Source organism: Brachyhypopomus gauderio, unplaced genomic scaffold (assembly GCF_052324685.1).
Source record: "Brachyhypopomus gauderio isolate BG-103 unplaced genomic scaffold, BGAUD_0.2 sc151, whole genome shotgun sequence".
NCBI classification, from domain to species: domain Eukaryota; kingdom Metazoa; phylum Chordata; class Actinopteri; order Gymnotiformes; family Hypopomidae; genus Brachyhypopomus; species Brachyhypopomus gauderio.
The window spans coordinates 332091-350271 of record NW_027506972.1 but is presented as its reverse complement, the minus strand read 5'-3'; the positions used below and the strand labels follow the sequence as shown (position 1 = coordinate 350271).

General features: G+C 44.5%; 1 protein-coding gene across 4 annotated transcripts; it reads right to left on the bottom strand.

The window, feature by feature from the left end:
- Nucleotides 1-498: 498 nt before the first annotated feature.
- Nucleotides 499-17426, bottom strand: LOC143500468 (kinesin-like protein KIF11). 4 transcript variants are annotated; one of them, XM_076994599.1, is made up of 26 exons: nt 15642-15786; nt 15103-15248; nt 14645-14995; nt 14362-14465; nt 13575-13701; nt 13352-13484; nt 13126-13223; nt 12947-13025; nt 12688-12873; nt 12394-12518; nt 12034-12124; nt 8674-8916; nt 8349-8444; nt 8176-8264; nt 7403-7490; nt 6943-7131; nt 6622-6829; nt 6124-6296; nt 4855-4980; nt 4580-4738; nt 4270-4409; nt 3313-3592; nt 2616-2838; nt 2168-2349; nt 1686-1796; nt 499-619 (listed from the first exon to the last, which is right to left on the bottom strand). In XM_076994599.1, exons 5-26 carry the CDS (start codon nt 13652-13654, stop codon nt 551-553), a joined length of 3168 nt encoding a protein of 1055 aa, XP_076850714.1. In that variant the 5' UTR covers nt 13655-13701; nt 14362-14465; nt 14645-14995; nt 15103-15248; nt 15642-15786; the 3' UTR covers nt 499-550. The 4 variants fall into 4 exon arrangements, with proteins under 4 accessions (XP_076850714.1, XP_076850713.1, XP_076850712.1 ...); XM_076994598.1 differs by having other exon boundaries at nt 14362-14995; XM_076994597.1 differs by lacking the exons at nt 14362-14465; nt 14645-14995; nt 15103-15248; nt 15642-15786 and adding an exon at nt 17299-17426.
- Between the last annotated feature and the right edge of the window lie 755 nt (nt 17427-18181).

Here is an 18181-nt window from a genome sequence, read left to right as displayed (position 1 = left end):
TCTCTGCAGAACTTAAAAGTGTGCTGTCACTTTATTGAAAGTGCTTAATCGTAATAATTCAGGGAAAAGTTGTAAAATACCGATATTCCTCTGCAAAACTTAGTGCTGTCACTTTTTTTAAAGTGCTAAATCATAATAATCCAGGAAAAATCTGTAAAATAACGGTATTTCTCTGCAGAATGTTTAATGAATTTTTCTGTAAATTTATTGTTTTCCACTCAATTTAAATCAGGGTTTTTTACTTTAAAATTAAAGTTTGTTTGGCAGCCGTAGCTGCCAGTCATTTGATTTTTTAAATTTATTTATTTATTTTATTAAGTGTAGTGTATATACACTATTTCTCATCAAACTGATTAAATTCAGAATAAATACATCTGCCATATGTTGCCACCCCTCAAACTCCTGCCCCCCTCTCGCCACCCCATTAATATTTCTAGATCTGCCCCTGGTGATAATCACAGTCCAGTGTCGGAAAAGGGATCAAGAATAAAGGGTGAATCAGTTTCAGATCGAGCCTTTATTAGTTTGAAACACAGTGAGTGATGAAATTTCACTCAGTCACACTCTCGCTGTCCCCCAGCTTGGACCGGTTCCGGGGGTTCTCCTTCCTGGTCTTTTTCTGCAAGGAGATGGTGATAGTAGTGAATGAATAGCCATCCATTAGTGATCTCATCTTAGTTGAATTTACCACAGGCTGATTTCAAATAAGCGTACTCTGGTTAGTAGAAATAGAAACAGGAAGTAGAAATGTGTGATTCTAAAATAAGACCCATGCTAGGGCTGGACAATATGGGCAAAATTTATATCATATTTATTAATTTCAGTCAATGATAATTCTGATAATATAAAAGCCACAAAAATCTGCCAAGAATGCCCACAAGAGATGTCTGTACCTACAAATATCTGAAAAATTTATTGTCAAGTATATGAAACTTCCTGCTATAAAACTATTTACTTTAGAAATAAAATTAAGTCAACCTGTAATTTGTATTCAGCCTTCATATATGAACATGAAACACATCACTGTCAAACAAACCTGTGAGCTTTCAGTATTAATATCTTGGATACCTTGAGTATCTAGAAAGGCACTATACAAGTTGAACATTCATATCCGAACCACTTCCACACCAGTTCCCCCTTTATCAACTATTTTGTCTGCTTTATTATCGCTCCATGTAGCTCATTCAGTCACATTTGTATTATGGTCAGCGATGCTCATTTTGCAGCTAGTACGCGTCACGATGGAGCCAAACCAAAACTAGCACAGGCTGCATATGGTGGACGTCAGTCACTGAACACAATGAACTAACCGCAGCACCCTGTTATGAACATTGTAATGTTTATCAAAATATTGAAAATGTGGTAAAAAAAAAAAATAAAAAAAATCGCCATTATTGAAACATTTTCTATTGTGATATATAGATAGTTATTGTCCAACCCTAACCCATTCACATACCTAACCAACAATAGCAATCATCAGTTTAACGTACCAAAACATTTTAAGTCATAGGTGCACAAGCATAAACGCAGGTGCCACTATAGAAGGCACTAATCACCCAATGACCAGACAGCAAAGTGATGGTGCGGCACTGGCAAACCTCACAAGCCACAATTCAAACACATGGCAGCACCAGGGCCCCTCCCCTCCAGGGAGTGGCCACACTAGGCAGCAGTAAAGAGGGTACCTTAAAGAAGGGGATGCGTCCTTCCTCGTAGCAAATCAGGTTCTCATCTGTTATGGACTGTTGAGTCAAGTTACAGTCGCTGGAGCCGCTGCCCTCGTCCTCCAGGGAGCCCTACAAATACAAAGGAGGAAAATGACCAATGACCCAATAAATCCCCCCCCCCCCCGTAAAATACATTGTGTAGATACGTGTATATGAAGAGTGGGTGCCCTAGAATGCATTTATAATATTTTTATAAAATGGCTTGAGTGTATAGAAGGTGACCTGTATTCAGGTAAACTTCACGGGAGGTCAGTTTCACGCACTGCTGTCCGTTTGCTCAGCTGTGCCAAGAGGAAGTTTTACATTCCATGATGCACCCCCCCCCCCCCCCCCCAATCATAGGGCAGGGCACAACAGTTATACTGCATTGTGGGAGACGTCTCCAGATCAAGATGAGACACCAGTGTTGTGTGTGATCTGGCAGCCAGCTTGTGCTGTACCTGATCAACAGGTTCCTCCTCCTCCTCCTCCTCTTCTTTTTCTTCGGCGACAGGTTCGCACTGACTGAGCGCGCTCATTAGCTGCTCCTGCTGGACTCTAAACTCCGCCTCCAGCTCCGCCCTGCTCCGTAGCGGGTCCAGTGCACGCGGGAACACGTACTGCTTGCGCTTTGGTGTGGTGCCTGAACACGGACATTGTGTTGGCATTGTGAGTTTAAGGTTAAATAGCGACTGGTTAAAACTGCTGGACATCAGAGCTCAGTTTACCGGGTCAGTTTACACGACCTTTGTACAGTACACTACTGGTTTCCACAACAGCTTTTGCAGTACTTCTGCTACACATGCACCTAAAATGAGCTTGTCCCTCAGCCATTGGCCACACCCATTAGATGTAGCCACACCCCTTGCCCAGCAGGCTGGCCCTCTGAGGCATGGCCACACCCCTCACCTGTGGGCAGGTCCTGCTGCAGTTCAGTGCCGAGGAAGCTTGTGACTGCGTCCAGCGTCTGAGTGGCGAGGGCAGACAGCCCCTCTCTGTCCTGCTGCAGGGTGGCCTGGTTCCTGCCTGTCTGTAATTCAACACCCTTCAGGACCCTGTCAAGATCCTGCCGCAGAGGAGCGAGGCGAGCTTGGCTGGCTTCCGTTTCGGCCTGTGTGCGCTCCTTCACACACTGCATGCACACACACCATTTTAATACTTAGATATGCATCCAAGTGTGTACAACATGAGGCAGTGAAACACCTACATAGGGCGTTCTACATGGAATACTTCTCACAGTAATGAAAACGCTGTAGATTAACATGGTGAGTGTGGGCTTGACAGAAGCAACACCTAAACTAAGGGGTTGGGATTAGTGAAGTTGTCCATCTCAGGGTCCGCAGAACCCACCCTCTGAGACTACGAGTTACAGAACCCACCCTCTGAGACTACGAGTTACAGAACCCACCCTCTGAGACTACGAGTTACAGAACCCACCCTCTGAGACTACGAGTTACAGGCCTAAAGCAAGAACATGGGGATAAACATACAACATTCAACATGAGTACAACTCCACAGACACTGTCTCTGCGGGACAAAAGAGTCATTTTGTTTCTCTGCAGAGCTCCCAGGACTAGAACTCAAACCATCCTGCATCATACATTACCTCCAGCAAGGCTTGCTGGGCAGTCTTGATCTCCCCGATGAGGCCAAGCTGTTCCTGGGAGTGCTTCTCGGTCGAGTCCCTGGCCGTGTGGCACCACTGGAGGCCCGAGTTAGCCAGCGAGTCCAGAGAGGTGTACAGGAGGCTACAGGAATGACCACACCCCTCCAGTGCAGTCTGGCCCTGTGCAGTGGCAGCCGCCATTTCCACCACCACGCTGTCCGCCCCTGAGCCCAGACCGGCACTGACCAGCGACACCTTGGTCTGAGCTGCCTCGCATTTACTGAGAGGGGGCAACACACCATGTTATGATTTTACATCATTTATTTTTTGTCTATATTAAAACTGCACAACCCCTCCACCCCCCCGTGCATGTGTTGGGGGGAAGGGCTTTGGGAGAATGGTTGGATATCATTGGACAGAGGGGCTTACAGGGTATCTGCACATTTTTAAATCTCAAATTCAATGACTTTTAAGACCTTTTTAATACCTCTCACAAGAAAAAATACTATTATACTGGGGATGCAGGTGTGTTCCACATCGTTGACGGGGGGGGGGGGACGACGACGAGAATTGTTGAGGGGGGGGGACGAAAATTGTTGACGTTGTTGAGGCCGTATACTCCAACGCTAGGAATCTAGCACTAGGACCCTGGAGCGGTTATTTTCTGCATGGTCCTAGCGCTAGATTCGGCAAAGTTCACATCGCGCCAGAACAACTGAACAACACACACTTATAATAATTGAATGCCTCCCCTCATAAAATTCCAGACATTTTAAGACATTTTTAGGCCTTGAATATGGAAAACTAAATTTAAGGCATTTTAAGACTTTTTAAGGACCCGCGGGTACCCTGGGCTTAAGAAGAGTTTAACCTAGTACATATGACTGATGAGGATGCTTCCATGGTAACAGAAAACCCTGTGCATTTACGTGAGACCAATACTCCAGCTCTCCTCACCCCTCTAGTGTGTTCTTCAGATCCTCCATCGCAGGTCTCTGTGCTTCCGACGTCCCTCCGAGTCCTTCAAAGTCGGTCTGGGTGTCGAGAGCCAGGAGCTTCATCTGGTCCTGAACGCACTGGAGGAGGTGACCGACCCGCTGCAAGACAGGGCGAGAACCGTTAACTTGCTGCCCTCTAGTGGCAAACAGCAGCACTACACAAGCACAGTCCAACAAACTCACATCAGGCCATGCCAATAGACTTTGTTCATCTTTGTAGAGGGAGACCGTTCCAGTTTAATCTGATATTTTACAAGTGAAAGACGCACCGTCTGGTGTTTGTGACTGGCCTGCCCGATCTGCTGTTTGAGGGCATCATGTTGGGTTTGGAGGGCGCTGAAACCCTGCACAGCAGTCTCCCTCATGCTCTCCAGCGCCTCCATGTGGCTTGTGAAAAACTCTTCCATCTCCACCTTCATACCCTCTATCTAAACAGCGGGGAAGAGAGTAAATAAGAATGACCGTGAATACCTTTTCACCGTGTTCACCAACATCACACCATCACCACCTAGATGGTCTCAACACACGCAGGTCGTCAACGCACCTTTTGGGCCAGAACATCATATCTGAGGAGCGTCTGTTTCAGATTGTCGTTGAGGGCCATGACCGCCCTCATGCCAGGAAGAGCCTGAGCCAGGAGAACATCTTGCAGCTGATGCTTGTGCTGGTTCTGTTGGGCAAAGAAGCCCTTAACACATGCTTACCACAGAGGTCCCAACACAACTCACCATGTGCAACAATCCACAGGCCAAACCACATGAGAAACTCATCAGCTACAGTCCAGCACCATCTCTGAACACCAGTCCAACAGGTCAGTTATGACTAGGACACATTTCTAAAAGTCAAGTTTAGTTTAGAGCAGGGGTCGGTAACCTATGGCTGCCATCAGCAAAAAATATATATAAATTAATATAATTAATATTAATGGATTATACTTTCGCGAGTGACCGTAGCACACGACTCCACAGACCTCACCCAAACGGCGGAGGTGTTTAAACTTGGCGATCGATCGCGATATAATACTTAATCTGTGTCCATTTACACCCCCCCCCCCCCCCGCTCCAATTTTATTTGTTGATAGTGGCACACTCATTGACTAGACATGTTGAAGTTGGCACTCCATGTCTCAAAGGTTGCCGACCCCTGGGTTAGACCGTGGTGGACCGTACATTTCACACCTAGGCTTCCAGTAATGTCAAACAATCTACCCCTCAAACAAATTTATGGTTACAAAAACCATCTTCATATGCAGAAATACAGTATGAAGGAGCCATTGCATCGCAGATCAAGTCCTAAACAAACCAGAAGTGAACAAGTGTCCTTCTACTGCAGATACAGCAACACATAAAAACATCAATAATAACCTCAAACTTGCAATATTATTTAGAAATAGCAACATTTTACTCTCCAAAAACAAAATCCATCCACCTCCTCAAAAACAGTTCAATTACTCCGTCGTACAGATTATTTGTTCATTTCGGTTACACCAAGGAGTCCTTCTACCGCCATTGAAGCTATGGATAGAAAACTACCAACAACTACTTTGTAACCTGAACGTGGCAGACAAATCCTCTTCCTGTTTGTGACAGGTCGTCGAACTCCAAAGGTAGCTAGCCTTTATTAATGTCTAGCTATTCTTCAAAAGTCCATCTTGAAAATGAAATTGAAAATCTGCCACCAAATCTATTTCTTCATCTCCTTCATCCATTGTGGGGTAAGAAAAGTCCTGACGGCCCACAACTGAATTAGGATCAGACAGACGAAGGGCGGGACCACAGGCCAGAACAGACAAGGGAGGGGCGGACCCACTGACCAGCAAATGGAAGATGGCGTCCCGGTTGTCCTCCGTGAGGGCCTCGTGCTGCAGCAGCATGCTCTTACAGCCATCCAGCCCTTCCCCAACCACCTCCCGGAGAGCACCGCAGGAGCTCAGCATGGAGGCCAGGGCCTCCTCACACACACCGCCAGTCCCCTCCAGCAGCTCCGCTAGAGGGGGAGAGGGAGGGAGGGAGAGGGGGTTAGCGGGCACATAAAGGACCAACATCTACCAGTAGCCCCATCCTGCTTTTGAGAGTAGGCGTGGAAGCAATAACCAACTTGCACATTAGAACCTGAACAAAACGGTCTCTCTGCTCTTAACTGGCAAACTGCTGCATTGAAAACAGCGGTGGCGCCGGTGAGAACGTGGAGCTCAGACCTACAGCTACATATCATCGTAAATCTGACCCCGGTCAACTCAAGGCTTCATTTTCAGCAGCCATGTTGGCTCCACGCCCCGCCTACGACGGCACAGTGCGGGTGTGCGACTGACCCACGCTGTGGCGGTACTGGTCCATCATGGCGGCGTGCCGTGCGCTCTGCTCCTGCAGTGCTGTGTGCATGCTGCTGCAGTTCCGCTCGATGCGCTGGGCGAAGCTCCACTGGGCGGCGCTGTTGTGCTCCTCCACCACCCGCACACGCTGCAGTTTGGCGTGCAGGCCGCCCACGTCGGTGGTGCTGGCCTCCGCCGCGCTCAGCAGCTGCAACGGGACAGCAAACGGGCCGTCAGCCCGACCCAAACGCCCCGCAGCACAAAGCTCCTCCCTTTCTAAACAGAGTAGTTTGGGGACGTTTGGCAACCACAGTGACCGACCTGGTCAGCCGTGCTGTACAGTTTGCCCTCTGTGGTCTGCAGCTGAGTGGTGATGAACTCCTCCTGGGTCAGCCTCTGCCTGGTCTCCTTTAGGTTCTTGTGAGCATCTTCCAGGAGCTGGTTCTTCTCCTGCAGGTCCTCACTACACTGTTCCAATTTCTGCTTGCTGTCCGAGAACAACTGCAACATCTAGGAAACACAATGAAATAAGTTCCAATGAAGTTTACGTATGTTTCAAGTCAAAACATCAAACCAGTGGTGAACCCAATGACAAATGATAGGCTAAAATGTTTGTTTGATGCCAAATATTCAACCAACACTCATTTACACACACAACTTTTATTCTAATGAGCATGTTTGACTGTCAGACTTGACTGGTTGAAAGACCCCCAAGCACCCCAAGAATACAGGAAGCAGAAAGGTGGGTGAGCAGGTGAGTGATTGAGTGGGAGTGGCTTACCAGTTTTAGCTCCTCCTCCACGGCAGTGATGCGTTCTGTGTACTGTGCAATCTGCTCCTCCTGACTCACCAGCTTGGTGTTAATACTCCTACACAAACACAAACCTTCAACTGAGGAGTTTTAGGATGACATTAAAGACTATAAAACACTTCCATTTAGTTTAGTGTTTGATAATATCCCCCCTTAGATAAAGGTACAGATCCAGGGGTTCATAGGCGAAGGATTTTAGGGTAGACTGGGGCGCTGGTGCTGTCGTCCTGTCACTGTTCGTGGTCACTCAAGTTTGTTGACCGTGCAGTGGATGGATGCCATTGTCTCAGAATGCCCCCAAGCCTATGTTACCTTCTGGTTCTGCCTTTTTTAGCTAGGCTGTAATAATTTAACTTAGTGCCGGAGTTGCTGCCATACTCAGAAATGTTTATAATATCATCTGTCCTGTATATGTCCTTATACAGAGCTAATTTTCCCTGTTTCATTTCTCCACATGGCTGCCCTCCTTGTCACTGTCGCCCTTGGCTTGCTCACTGGGGGCTAGGACTCGGACACTCGTAAAGCTGCATTGTGACAAAAGGTGTAAAAAGCGCTATATAAATAAAATTTGACTGACTACCCCATTTTAAAGAATAATAAAAAATATATATTAAACTAATTATTTATTTTTAGGAGAACTGATGGAGGCTGTTTCTCATAAAAACACCATCACAGTTCATGTAGTGTTCTCAAAGCACCACAAAGGCACACGGGGCTTCTGAAGGCCTGCCGTCTCAACGTACTCGTAGTTCTCCGGAGAGAGAAACACGCCATGTTTATCACGAGTGGCAGCCAAGTCACGCTTCAGACGTTCGATCTCCTCTGTGTATTCCTGGACAATTGAAGAAATTGTTCATTCTAAAAGAAATTAAATTAATGAAATCTACACAAGCGCATATGGGGGGGGGACACGTGCCTTGATCAGAGTCCTCTTGGTGAGTTTCTGGTTCACCTCGGGCTTGTTCATGATGTTCTTTGCCCTGTTCGCATAATCCAGCGTGCTAAGGGTCTCCTGCGGTTGGTCAACAGTTAGTCACAGCATGGGGACGAGACCAGATGTCATTTTTAATAAACCTTCTCACCCAAGACAGCAAGTTCAGAGACAATTTGAACACCTCCTTGAAAAATACATACGAGATAAGATAAATGTGTAAACAACTCAAGCTTTGTAGCATCCATTCCTCAGAACCGCTCACAAGCTGAGAGTGTGTGAGAGTGAAGTCCAGTCAGCTGGAACACACCTCCATGTTGATGGAGGCCGGGGAGACGGTGGCGATGATGGAGGTCTTGGTGTGTCCGCCCAGGGAGTCCTGCAGGATGCGGGTGAGCTTGGACTCCCTGTAGGGCACATGGGGTCGACGTTCCACCAGCGCATTGATGACCCGGCCCAGAGTGAGCAGGGACTGGTTGATGTTGCCAGCCTCACGCGCACGCTTATCCACTGCTCCCGAACGGCCAATGTTCTCACTGCCTGCCAGGTCCACCTGCACAGAGGGGGCGGGGACAACAGACCGATTAAGGAGCCAGGAAAGATATGCATGCTTACAGAGACTAAAATGTACAACACCATTACATATGCACAGGTGCTGTATACAGGTTTGGTTTCAATAGTAAATTTATACTGTAGAGCACATATGTCAAAGTCAAGGCCCGCGGGCCAGATCCGGCCCGTGAATTGATTATCTATGGCCCCCTGGATGATATTTAATTACTGTTAGAACCGGCCCGCAGGCCACAGCCGCCCGCTGGTGTTTTGCACGCACAAACACTACATTCACCACAATGCAACGGTAGCCCGCGAAGTCACTGCAGCGCGCACAAGCGGCGAGGGTCAGCGTGGCAAAAATTACGTAATCGCAGTGGCTCAGCTCGTGCGCGAGCGTCTCGCGCGCTGTCGATTCGCGAGGTCGTGCATCTCTCAAATTTTGTACTTTGCGCGCGCCGCGCCTCAGCGCAATGAACAAAGTCATGTTTGCAGGGTTCATACTTTTATAAGGTGGAATTCAAGCACTTGTACGTCACTTTCAAGGTCCATTTCAATATTTCCCAGCACGTTAAACTTAATTAAGTTAAATATGTATACATATACTCGAAATGATTCGAAATAATTCGCTTTTTATTCACATTATTTAATGGTTTTTTATTTTCAAAACGCCCAATATTAATGCCTTCACGTTCTCTCATGTTTCGTCCTGGAATTACAAGAGGCTCGTATTTGTTAACGTAGCCTAATAAAAGAGAACTGTTCAGTCAGATAGCTATTTGTTGTGAAACGAAGTAGTTACAATTTCAAGCATTTTCAAGTACTTTAGCTTAAATTCCACCCATTTAAACCTTTATTACTTTATTCATGTTTGCTTGTTGAAAAATATTTTCACTTGAAATTACTGACAGATCCATAAGAAAATATTGCTTTATTCATTTAAGCATTAAATAATATACACTGTGTTAGGTCTTGGTTCAATAGGCTGTGTGCAATCATTTTAATATGTTTTAATAAACATTGAACCATCTGGCCCTCGGCTTGTAGCAAATTTGGTTTTTTGGCCCTCGGTGTATTTGACTTTGACATCCCTGCTGTAGAGCCATTTACAGGCATGAAAATGGGTCAGGGGTTAAAAAGGTGAGAAGACGGGGGGGCGGGGCATGTGACGTCATGGGGATACGGCGACGGGGCGTTGCCATGTGACGTCATGGGTATACGACGACCTTGGGGGGGTGGCTGCTGGTGTACGGGGATACAGCGACAGGTGATGCCAAATATTACGGAGCCCGTAAGGTGACATCATGTAAAAAATATAATAACGCGTGGCCACGACTTACTAAGGCATGCAAACGACTTACTAACGCGTGCGAATGACTTACTGACGCGTGCGAACGAGATAATTAACGCGTGCGAACAAGATAATTAAGTATTACTTTATATAAGGCCAGGTTTACCTTCCTTGGGCAGTCAGTTCGCGAACATCCCTGGGATCTGCTTGCTTTGCTGTGAAAAAATAAACTTTGTTGCCACGTGTGAAAGGCGACATTAGTATCTCGTTCCCACGCGTTATTAAGTCGTGGCCACGCGTTATTAATTTTTTTTACATGATGTCACCTTACAGGCTCCGTAAAATATAGTAAAATCCATAAAAAATTTTTTTGATTGTCATGTCAATGGATTCAATGTATGGAGCCAGATCCGTAAACGCGCGAGGCCGCTTTCGCCATTCCAGATGGCTCAGTCAAAGCCATTACGTCTTAATGAACCAATAAATACATCAGCGGCGAAAATGAGTGTAAAAATACCAGGTTCACGTGTTTTTATTTTCTAACATGGGCTAAAGCACAGGGTAGACTCAAATGACAAGAGTTTACTTCATCTTCAACCTTTTCAGCCCTGGTGCGAATGTCCTCACACGTCCCTGGATTCACCAGTTACAACTACAGACACACTAGAAAAAAATCTTGATTCTTATTTTATGTCACCGTTAACTACACGGGGTTGACGCGAACTTAATAGGCCTATCTATCTACCTATTTATCACAAGAGCTTGTGGCTAGATCTGACAGTGTTCAACGCTGTAGCGAACGGCAGTAACGTTTTACCGCAAAATATGAAAACGATTGAAACCATTAATAACCCAATTAAATCCACTGGGAAATGTACGATCTGGTAAATGTAGTGGTAAATGTACGATCTGGTAAATGTAGTGGTAAATGTACGATCTGGTAAATGTAGTGGCAAATGTACGATCTGGTAAATATAGTGGCAAATGTACGATCTGGTAAATGTAGTGGCAAATGTACGATCTGGTAAATATAGTGGCAAATGTACGATCTGGTAAATATAGTGGCAAATGTACGATCTGGTAAATGTAGTGGCAAATGTACGATCTGGTAAATGTAGTGGCAAATGTACGATCTGGTAAATGTAGTGGCAAATGTACGATCTGGTAAATGTAGTGGCAAATGTACGATCTGGTAAATGTAGTGGTAAATGTACGATCTGGTAAATATAGTGGTAAATGTACGATCTGATAAATATAGTGGTAAATGTACGATCTGATAAATATAGTGGTAAATGTACGATCTGATAAATGTAGTGGTAAATGTAGTGGTAAATGTACGATCTGGTAAATGTAGTGATAAATGTATGATCTGGTAAATGTAGTGGTAAATGTACGCTCTGGTAAATGTAGTGGTAAATGTACGATCTTCTGCCTTGTCCCCGGTGTAGCACTAGGTCCTGCTTCTCGTCACGCTTAGCAGTAAATGAATAACATGAATGAAGAACGTTCGTATGATTGAAACGCTATTTGGCCTCTATGAAGGTTCTGGGCGGAAACTGCTGGCCACTGTGTCATTGAAATTGCCGATTTCGGAAGTGGTCTGTTTGCTTATTACGTCAATATGATAATTAATACATATAATCTCCCGACCCCCCCCCCAAACAAAAAACTCATCGGATCTACACGATTCACGTAGGTCACCCTTTTCAACTTCAAAACGGCGAATTTCGCCGAAAGGTGACTGATTATCATGCCTGCATTTAGGAATATAGGATCACTCTGGTGATGTACGTGAACATGCCACTGTAGGAAAGCAGGAAGCCTCACCAGGTTAAGTTTGCCGATCTTCACCAGCTCTTCTCCATCCATTGTGATCTCCTTCATGTGAATGGTGACCGAGAAGACCGAGTGGGAGCGGCTAAATCAGACAGAGGTTCAGGAAGAACACAAGCAAATCGAGTTACACCACAAGTCTTGAGGACAGGGTTTGCCAGGCTTCAAGACTGTTAGTCTCTCAGCACTCCAGTTCATTTCTTAGTTTACAAAAACACCAGTAATTCAAAACAATACTGATGAAGGTTCCCGTTATATTCCTTCATCCACATGGCCCAAGTAGGAGTTGCACCCACAGACTACCACACCAGTGCTGTAACATGGAAGCGAGGTCCACGGGACTTGCGTTCCTACCTGGAGTAGGCGTTCATCAGCGTGGAGGCGGTCTTCCTCTTGGCAGCACCTCTTTCCAGGATCTGGTACACCTCGTTCTTGTTATGCACGGTGATCTCCTCCAGCCCCCTCACGATTACAGCCCTCTTGACCCAAAAATAAAAGAACTGTAAATTGTCTCGCGTCTGAAACACACAGTTTAGTACTCGTAGCAAAATTCAATAAGCCAGGACCAATCAATCACACACTTTCACTCATCTCACTTCTCGTTTATGCAAATGACCACCAAGTGGACCGGGTTAACAGATCACAGACCTTGTTTCGGGGGTCATCAAACAGCTGCAGGCGTTCTGTGACATCGGGTGAGGGGCTGAGGAGGTCAAACAGTTCTTCATTGTAGATCTCCAACAGGGACACCTTCACCGAGAACTCTGTGCCATTACTGGTGAGCTTCTCGAAGATCTGGTGGAGTGTACGAGGGATGATTCCAGCCAGGGGATCCTGTGGGTGGGAGAATGAGTCAGTATAAAATCCCACAACACCTTCCACAGCCAGGTGTGCACTTCCATTTTACCTCCTCCCAGGTAAATCCTTCATTGGGGGTCCGTTCCCCCTCCATTGTGAAGGTCTTCCCTGTTCCTGTCTGTCCATAGCTTTAAATGGGGTTTAAAAAAAAACAGCCGTTAATGCACAAATATGGGAAAGGTACATAATTGTTTTTTGACTGGAGATGTTGGCTCAAAATCCACTCACGCAAAAATTGTGCAGTTGTATCCCATAATAACCTCGTCTAAAATGGGACACACCACGCTTCTGTACACATCAATCTGCTTGGCAGGCGGACCGAACACCTACACATTTCAATTCAAAAGTGTGGGTGGCTGATGTTTGAGTGAACTAGCATGATTCAGCCCACTCACAACAGGACATCATGTACGTAACAACTTGCACACGCTAGATAACAGTCCAAAACACCCACCATGTCAAAGGTGTACGTTTTTCTAGCCGTCATGTCATGGACACCTCCGGTGCGTACGACCACCTCTTTTCTGCTGTGATCACACATGACGACACCGTGCGAACCAGATTTACGCTCCACAGAGTTGAACGGTCTGCAAAACATTTCACACTGTTCATCAGACACTGACGGGTCGTGCTTGTTCTAGCCCGTTAGATGAGTGTTGTGTGGAGAGTGAACATACCTGCAGCGCACGACGACCTGGACGTTTCGCCCCTTCTCTTCCTTTTTTGCAGCTGGCAAGACGCCGTTGAATGAAGACATCTTCCTTCGAGTCGGGTCCAGTTGGCAGAACTCTGACAAACATCCGACTGTCAAAGTTTAAAGGAGCCACGAGTTTAATAGAGCATGGGAATGTGACGTCAGCAGACACGAAAGACGCATTGCATTACGGGAGTTTAGGACACGGAAGCTACAGTAGCGACTGGTTAACTACGAGGCTCAGTTTTCTTTAACTTAATCTATTACGAATTACGATATGGTGAATGCTTGCTGTGTTTTCAAGTGCCACAATCGCACTCACAACGGGCGATGTCTGTGTGTCTGTGATGTCACCATGTCTGTGTGCTGTGCTTTAACTAATGTGTGCCCAAGTGTTTGGGAAGTTTAAGCCATGAAATAATGAATTGAATATGCAACAAACATGCATACTGTAAATAAATAATAGATCACTTCAGTTTTAAGTCTCTTTATTTGTAAAACAGCAATGTAATTAAGTAAAGTAAATCTCAATGTAGTGCAGACAACAGGTAAAGTGGCAGTAAACAAATAATTGCACATATTTACCTACAATTAATATGCTATTTTAACAGCTTCACATAGGCTTGCCTTGCTTCATGATCTACTCCCCATTTTATGGCAGCTGTGGTTGCCGTTTTTTTAGGGTAGCACACGTTTCTCACAATTGACATGGCTGGTCTGGTGACACCGGTAGAGATAACAGCTTTGAAATTTGAAGCCGTTATTCTTACTGCTCTTGATGTGTACCAGACGGGGATCGATGCTGCTGTTTTGTCTGAAGTTCCACTGCAGCTGCTTCAGCCTCTTGGCGCTACCAGATGTGTAAGACTCAGTGCTGCAGAACAGACAATTCACATCCCTCTGTGGTCACGAAGATGCAATAATGACTACCACTGGCTTAACAGGGTCTGCATAATTATGGTAGTAGTCCTCCATCCCAGAAACACAAACAGCTTTGCTATGAGTTTGCAAAAGCTGAAGCAAGGGAGACAAGCAGTGTGGGTTTATGCTCACACAGATTTCTGGAACAGACACGAGTACGTATACCCGGCTTAATTTTCTCTCTGATGCGCATGTCAAGTGCCTTCCTCTTAGCTGCACCAGTGGAGAAGTCAATCTTGTGAGCCGCCTCTGCTTGAACCTTGTCAACATTAGCAGGCATCATCTAATAGGCTGGAACATCAGTGACCGTTTTGGTCACCCGTATCCACACTGCTACTTCAATCTTAAACAGGAGAGCCCCAGTGTGTGTACAGGACTCTGATGCCAGCCATGCATGTGCAGTGTGCGCAGTCCACCTGACCACTAGAGCTGATGATCACCCACGGTTTGATCGGAGGTTCCCCGAGGCGCTGAGTGCAAAACCTACAAAAAAAAAAAATGCATTGAGTCTTTAGTGCTTTTCTGCTGACGTCGCATGCCCATTCTCTATACATAGAGTACATATAGCTAGTAATGATACATAAACCTACCTGTGAGAACTACTGTTTTCTGATCATTCACTCTGAAAATCTGAAGGTCCTGCATACATCCATTTGTGAACTGTAGACGAGCTTCCAGAGATTCATAATTTTTTGAACTGCTCAAATGTGTAGGTGCTCACGCCACAAACAGGTAGCTGGAAACATTAATCGTGGTAGCTCATTGTAATCATTTGTCCATACATCATGTTTATATGGATCAAGCCCATTAATGCACATTATTTTGTCAATATACCGTTTTTTTATTCTGTATTTAAATTGTCGCGGTAAGTGATGATGCGTTTACCATTTACACCAGGGGTGGTCAATTAATTTTTACAAGGGGCCACATGAGAAACCTGAATTGTGTCAGAGGGCCACACAAACGATAAACTTAATTCTACTCAACCTTATTCCATAGTAAAATGCACCAAATTATATATTTTGAATAGCTGGTACTGGTAAAACTATTCTGAAAATATGTATAATTGGTGAAAGTGTGGTGTAGAGAAGAAGAATCATTAAATCAGTGCAAATAATTTTTAACTTACTCATCATTCATCTCCACAAGCTGAACAAGTTTATAGGAAACAACAAACAAGCACCCCTCAAAAACAGGGGAAGGAACATTTACCTGACGAATTTTAATGTTGCTTTGTGTTTCAGGTTTGAAGTGTGCTGGAATTTAGGCTAAAGTACTTGAAAATGCTTGAAATTGTAGCTACTTCGTTTCACAACAAATCTGACTGAACAGTTCTCTTGTATTATGTTAACAAATACAAGCTTCTTGTAATTCCAGAACGAAACATGAGAAGGTGAAGACGTTAAGATTGGGCGTTTTGAAAATAAACCGCCATTAAATAATGTGATTAAAAAGCTAATTATTTCTAATCATTTCGAGTATATATATATATAAATATTTAACTTAATTATGTTAAACTTACTGGGAAATATTGAACTGGACCTTGAAAGTGACGTACAAGTGCTTTAATTCCACCTTATAAAGGTGTATGAACCATTTAAACGTGACTTTGTTCATTGCGCTGAAGCGCGGACCCTCGCGCCGCTTTAAAGCACTTCTACGGCACATTCAAGGTCCATGTCAATATTTCCCAGCTGACTCGGGTTATCTCAGCTCGGTTTCTGGAACGGAAAACCCGAGTTTGTTAACCGAGTTTACTTACCCGCTTTAGTCTTAATCCGCCTTCTGGAATACCCCACTGTTCAGTCAGATACGTGTTGTGAATCGAAATAGCTACAATTTCAAGCATTTTCAAGTACTTTAGCCTTACTTCCAGCACTTTTCAAACCTGAAACACAAACATAATCAGGTAAATGTTCCTTCCCCCGTTTACACTCCCACATAAACGCTGCCGTTCGCGGAGTCGCGCGCTACGGTCACTCGTGAAAGTTTACTTGTGGCTGATCACCTACAGTGTTTCTACCACACACACACACACACACACACACACACACACCTTTCAAAATAAAAGCGTCAGTTGTATTGCGCGCACGACAGATGTTTGTTTCATTTATGTTGTAATTTATGATGGACACTTATGTTGCTCAGGTCTGATTTACAGGTAGAGACCATCTTAAACTGGCTTTGTTAAATAGATGTTGGCCCAGGTCTGATCTAAAGGTTTATAATATTATTTTACACTTATGTTGCTCAGGTCTGATTTACACGCTCCACTGAATCCGCGTCCTAAAGTATGCCGGCCACTACCCAGCATGCAATGCGTCGTGACGTAGATTCCCATTCTACTCAAGTTAGGCTGCTAACTACACCTTTCAGTAGAGATAACTGGGTAGCCCAGCGTAGATGTATAGCAAAAATCACTACAAAAATAGTCAATAAAGATTAATAAAATTGCTCACACAGACACACAAATCAAAGTGAAATTTAAAATATATAATTAGCCAACTAGCTAACTGCTCGCACCCGTTAGCTAGGCTAGTTCTGTTCAACTTGACTAGCCGTCTGCACTATTAGCCCAACAAACACAATCACAACACAATTAAATCATACAAACACAGTTATATCATACAAACAACATAAAATCATACAAACACAGTTATATCATACAAACAACATTAAATCATACAAACACAGTTATATCATACAAACACAATTAAATCATACAAACACAGTTATATCATACAAACAACATTAAATCATACAAACACAGTTAAATCACAGCCTACCTGCGGATCAAACAGCCTTTGTACCAACTCATTAATCGACACGATTAGACTGAAATGGCCGTTAGCGGAATTTAATGTTGCGCACAACGTAGCCAATCAGCCAATCTGGGACGATATTACATCTGAAATTTCATTGGTCGCCGTGGCGGAAGAGGGAGGAGTAGTGTGACGTCACAGGAGCGTAACATATACGTCTCCAATACGTCTGGAAAAAGTGTCTTAAATGCGTCTGTTCCATTTGGACTGATCTTACGATGGTCTTATTATCGTCGTGCTGCAGATGTCTACACATATACGGTGTGTTTTACACCTCCAGTACATCTGGGACCAGCGGCAACAGCAGTACCACCAGTTCATACCAGTGACGGTACATATACGGTCTCTGTTCATACCAGTGACGGTTTATATACGGTCTCTGTTCATACAAGCAAAAATTAAACCACAGAAAAAGCGGAAACTGTTTAAGCTTGTAAAAAAATAAGATTTGATCTGAGCAATATATCAGAATTAAACAATGTGTAATAAAATGCAAATATAGTACCACATTCTTATAAATAGTTACAGACTTAACATTAATCAAAATTACCAGGTGCAAACCACACAAATCTTTATTTCTACACCCCCCCTCCCCCCCTCATTTGTCTTAACTACTCGTTTTTTAAACCTTTAGCCATGCCCTCATTCTAAAAGGGCTAAACCATTTATCCAAGATCGGCAGGTATACAGAGCTACCGACATGCGGCATCCTAAATACGTGTCACAATCACTGTTATATTCACATCTATCTATATCTATTTTCATCTCACTGCTAAGTATAGTCTTTTATCCTAACTTTATTTAATGAATGCCCTTCTACAAACAGGTACATTCAGCATGCTCCCCT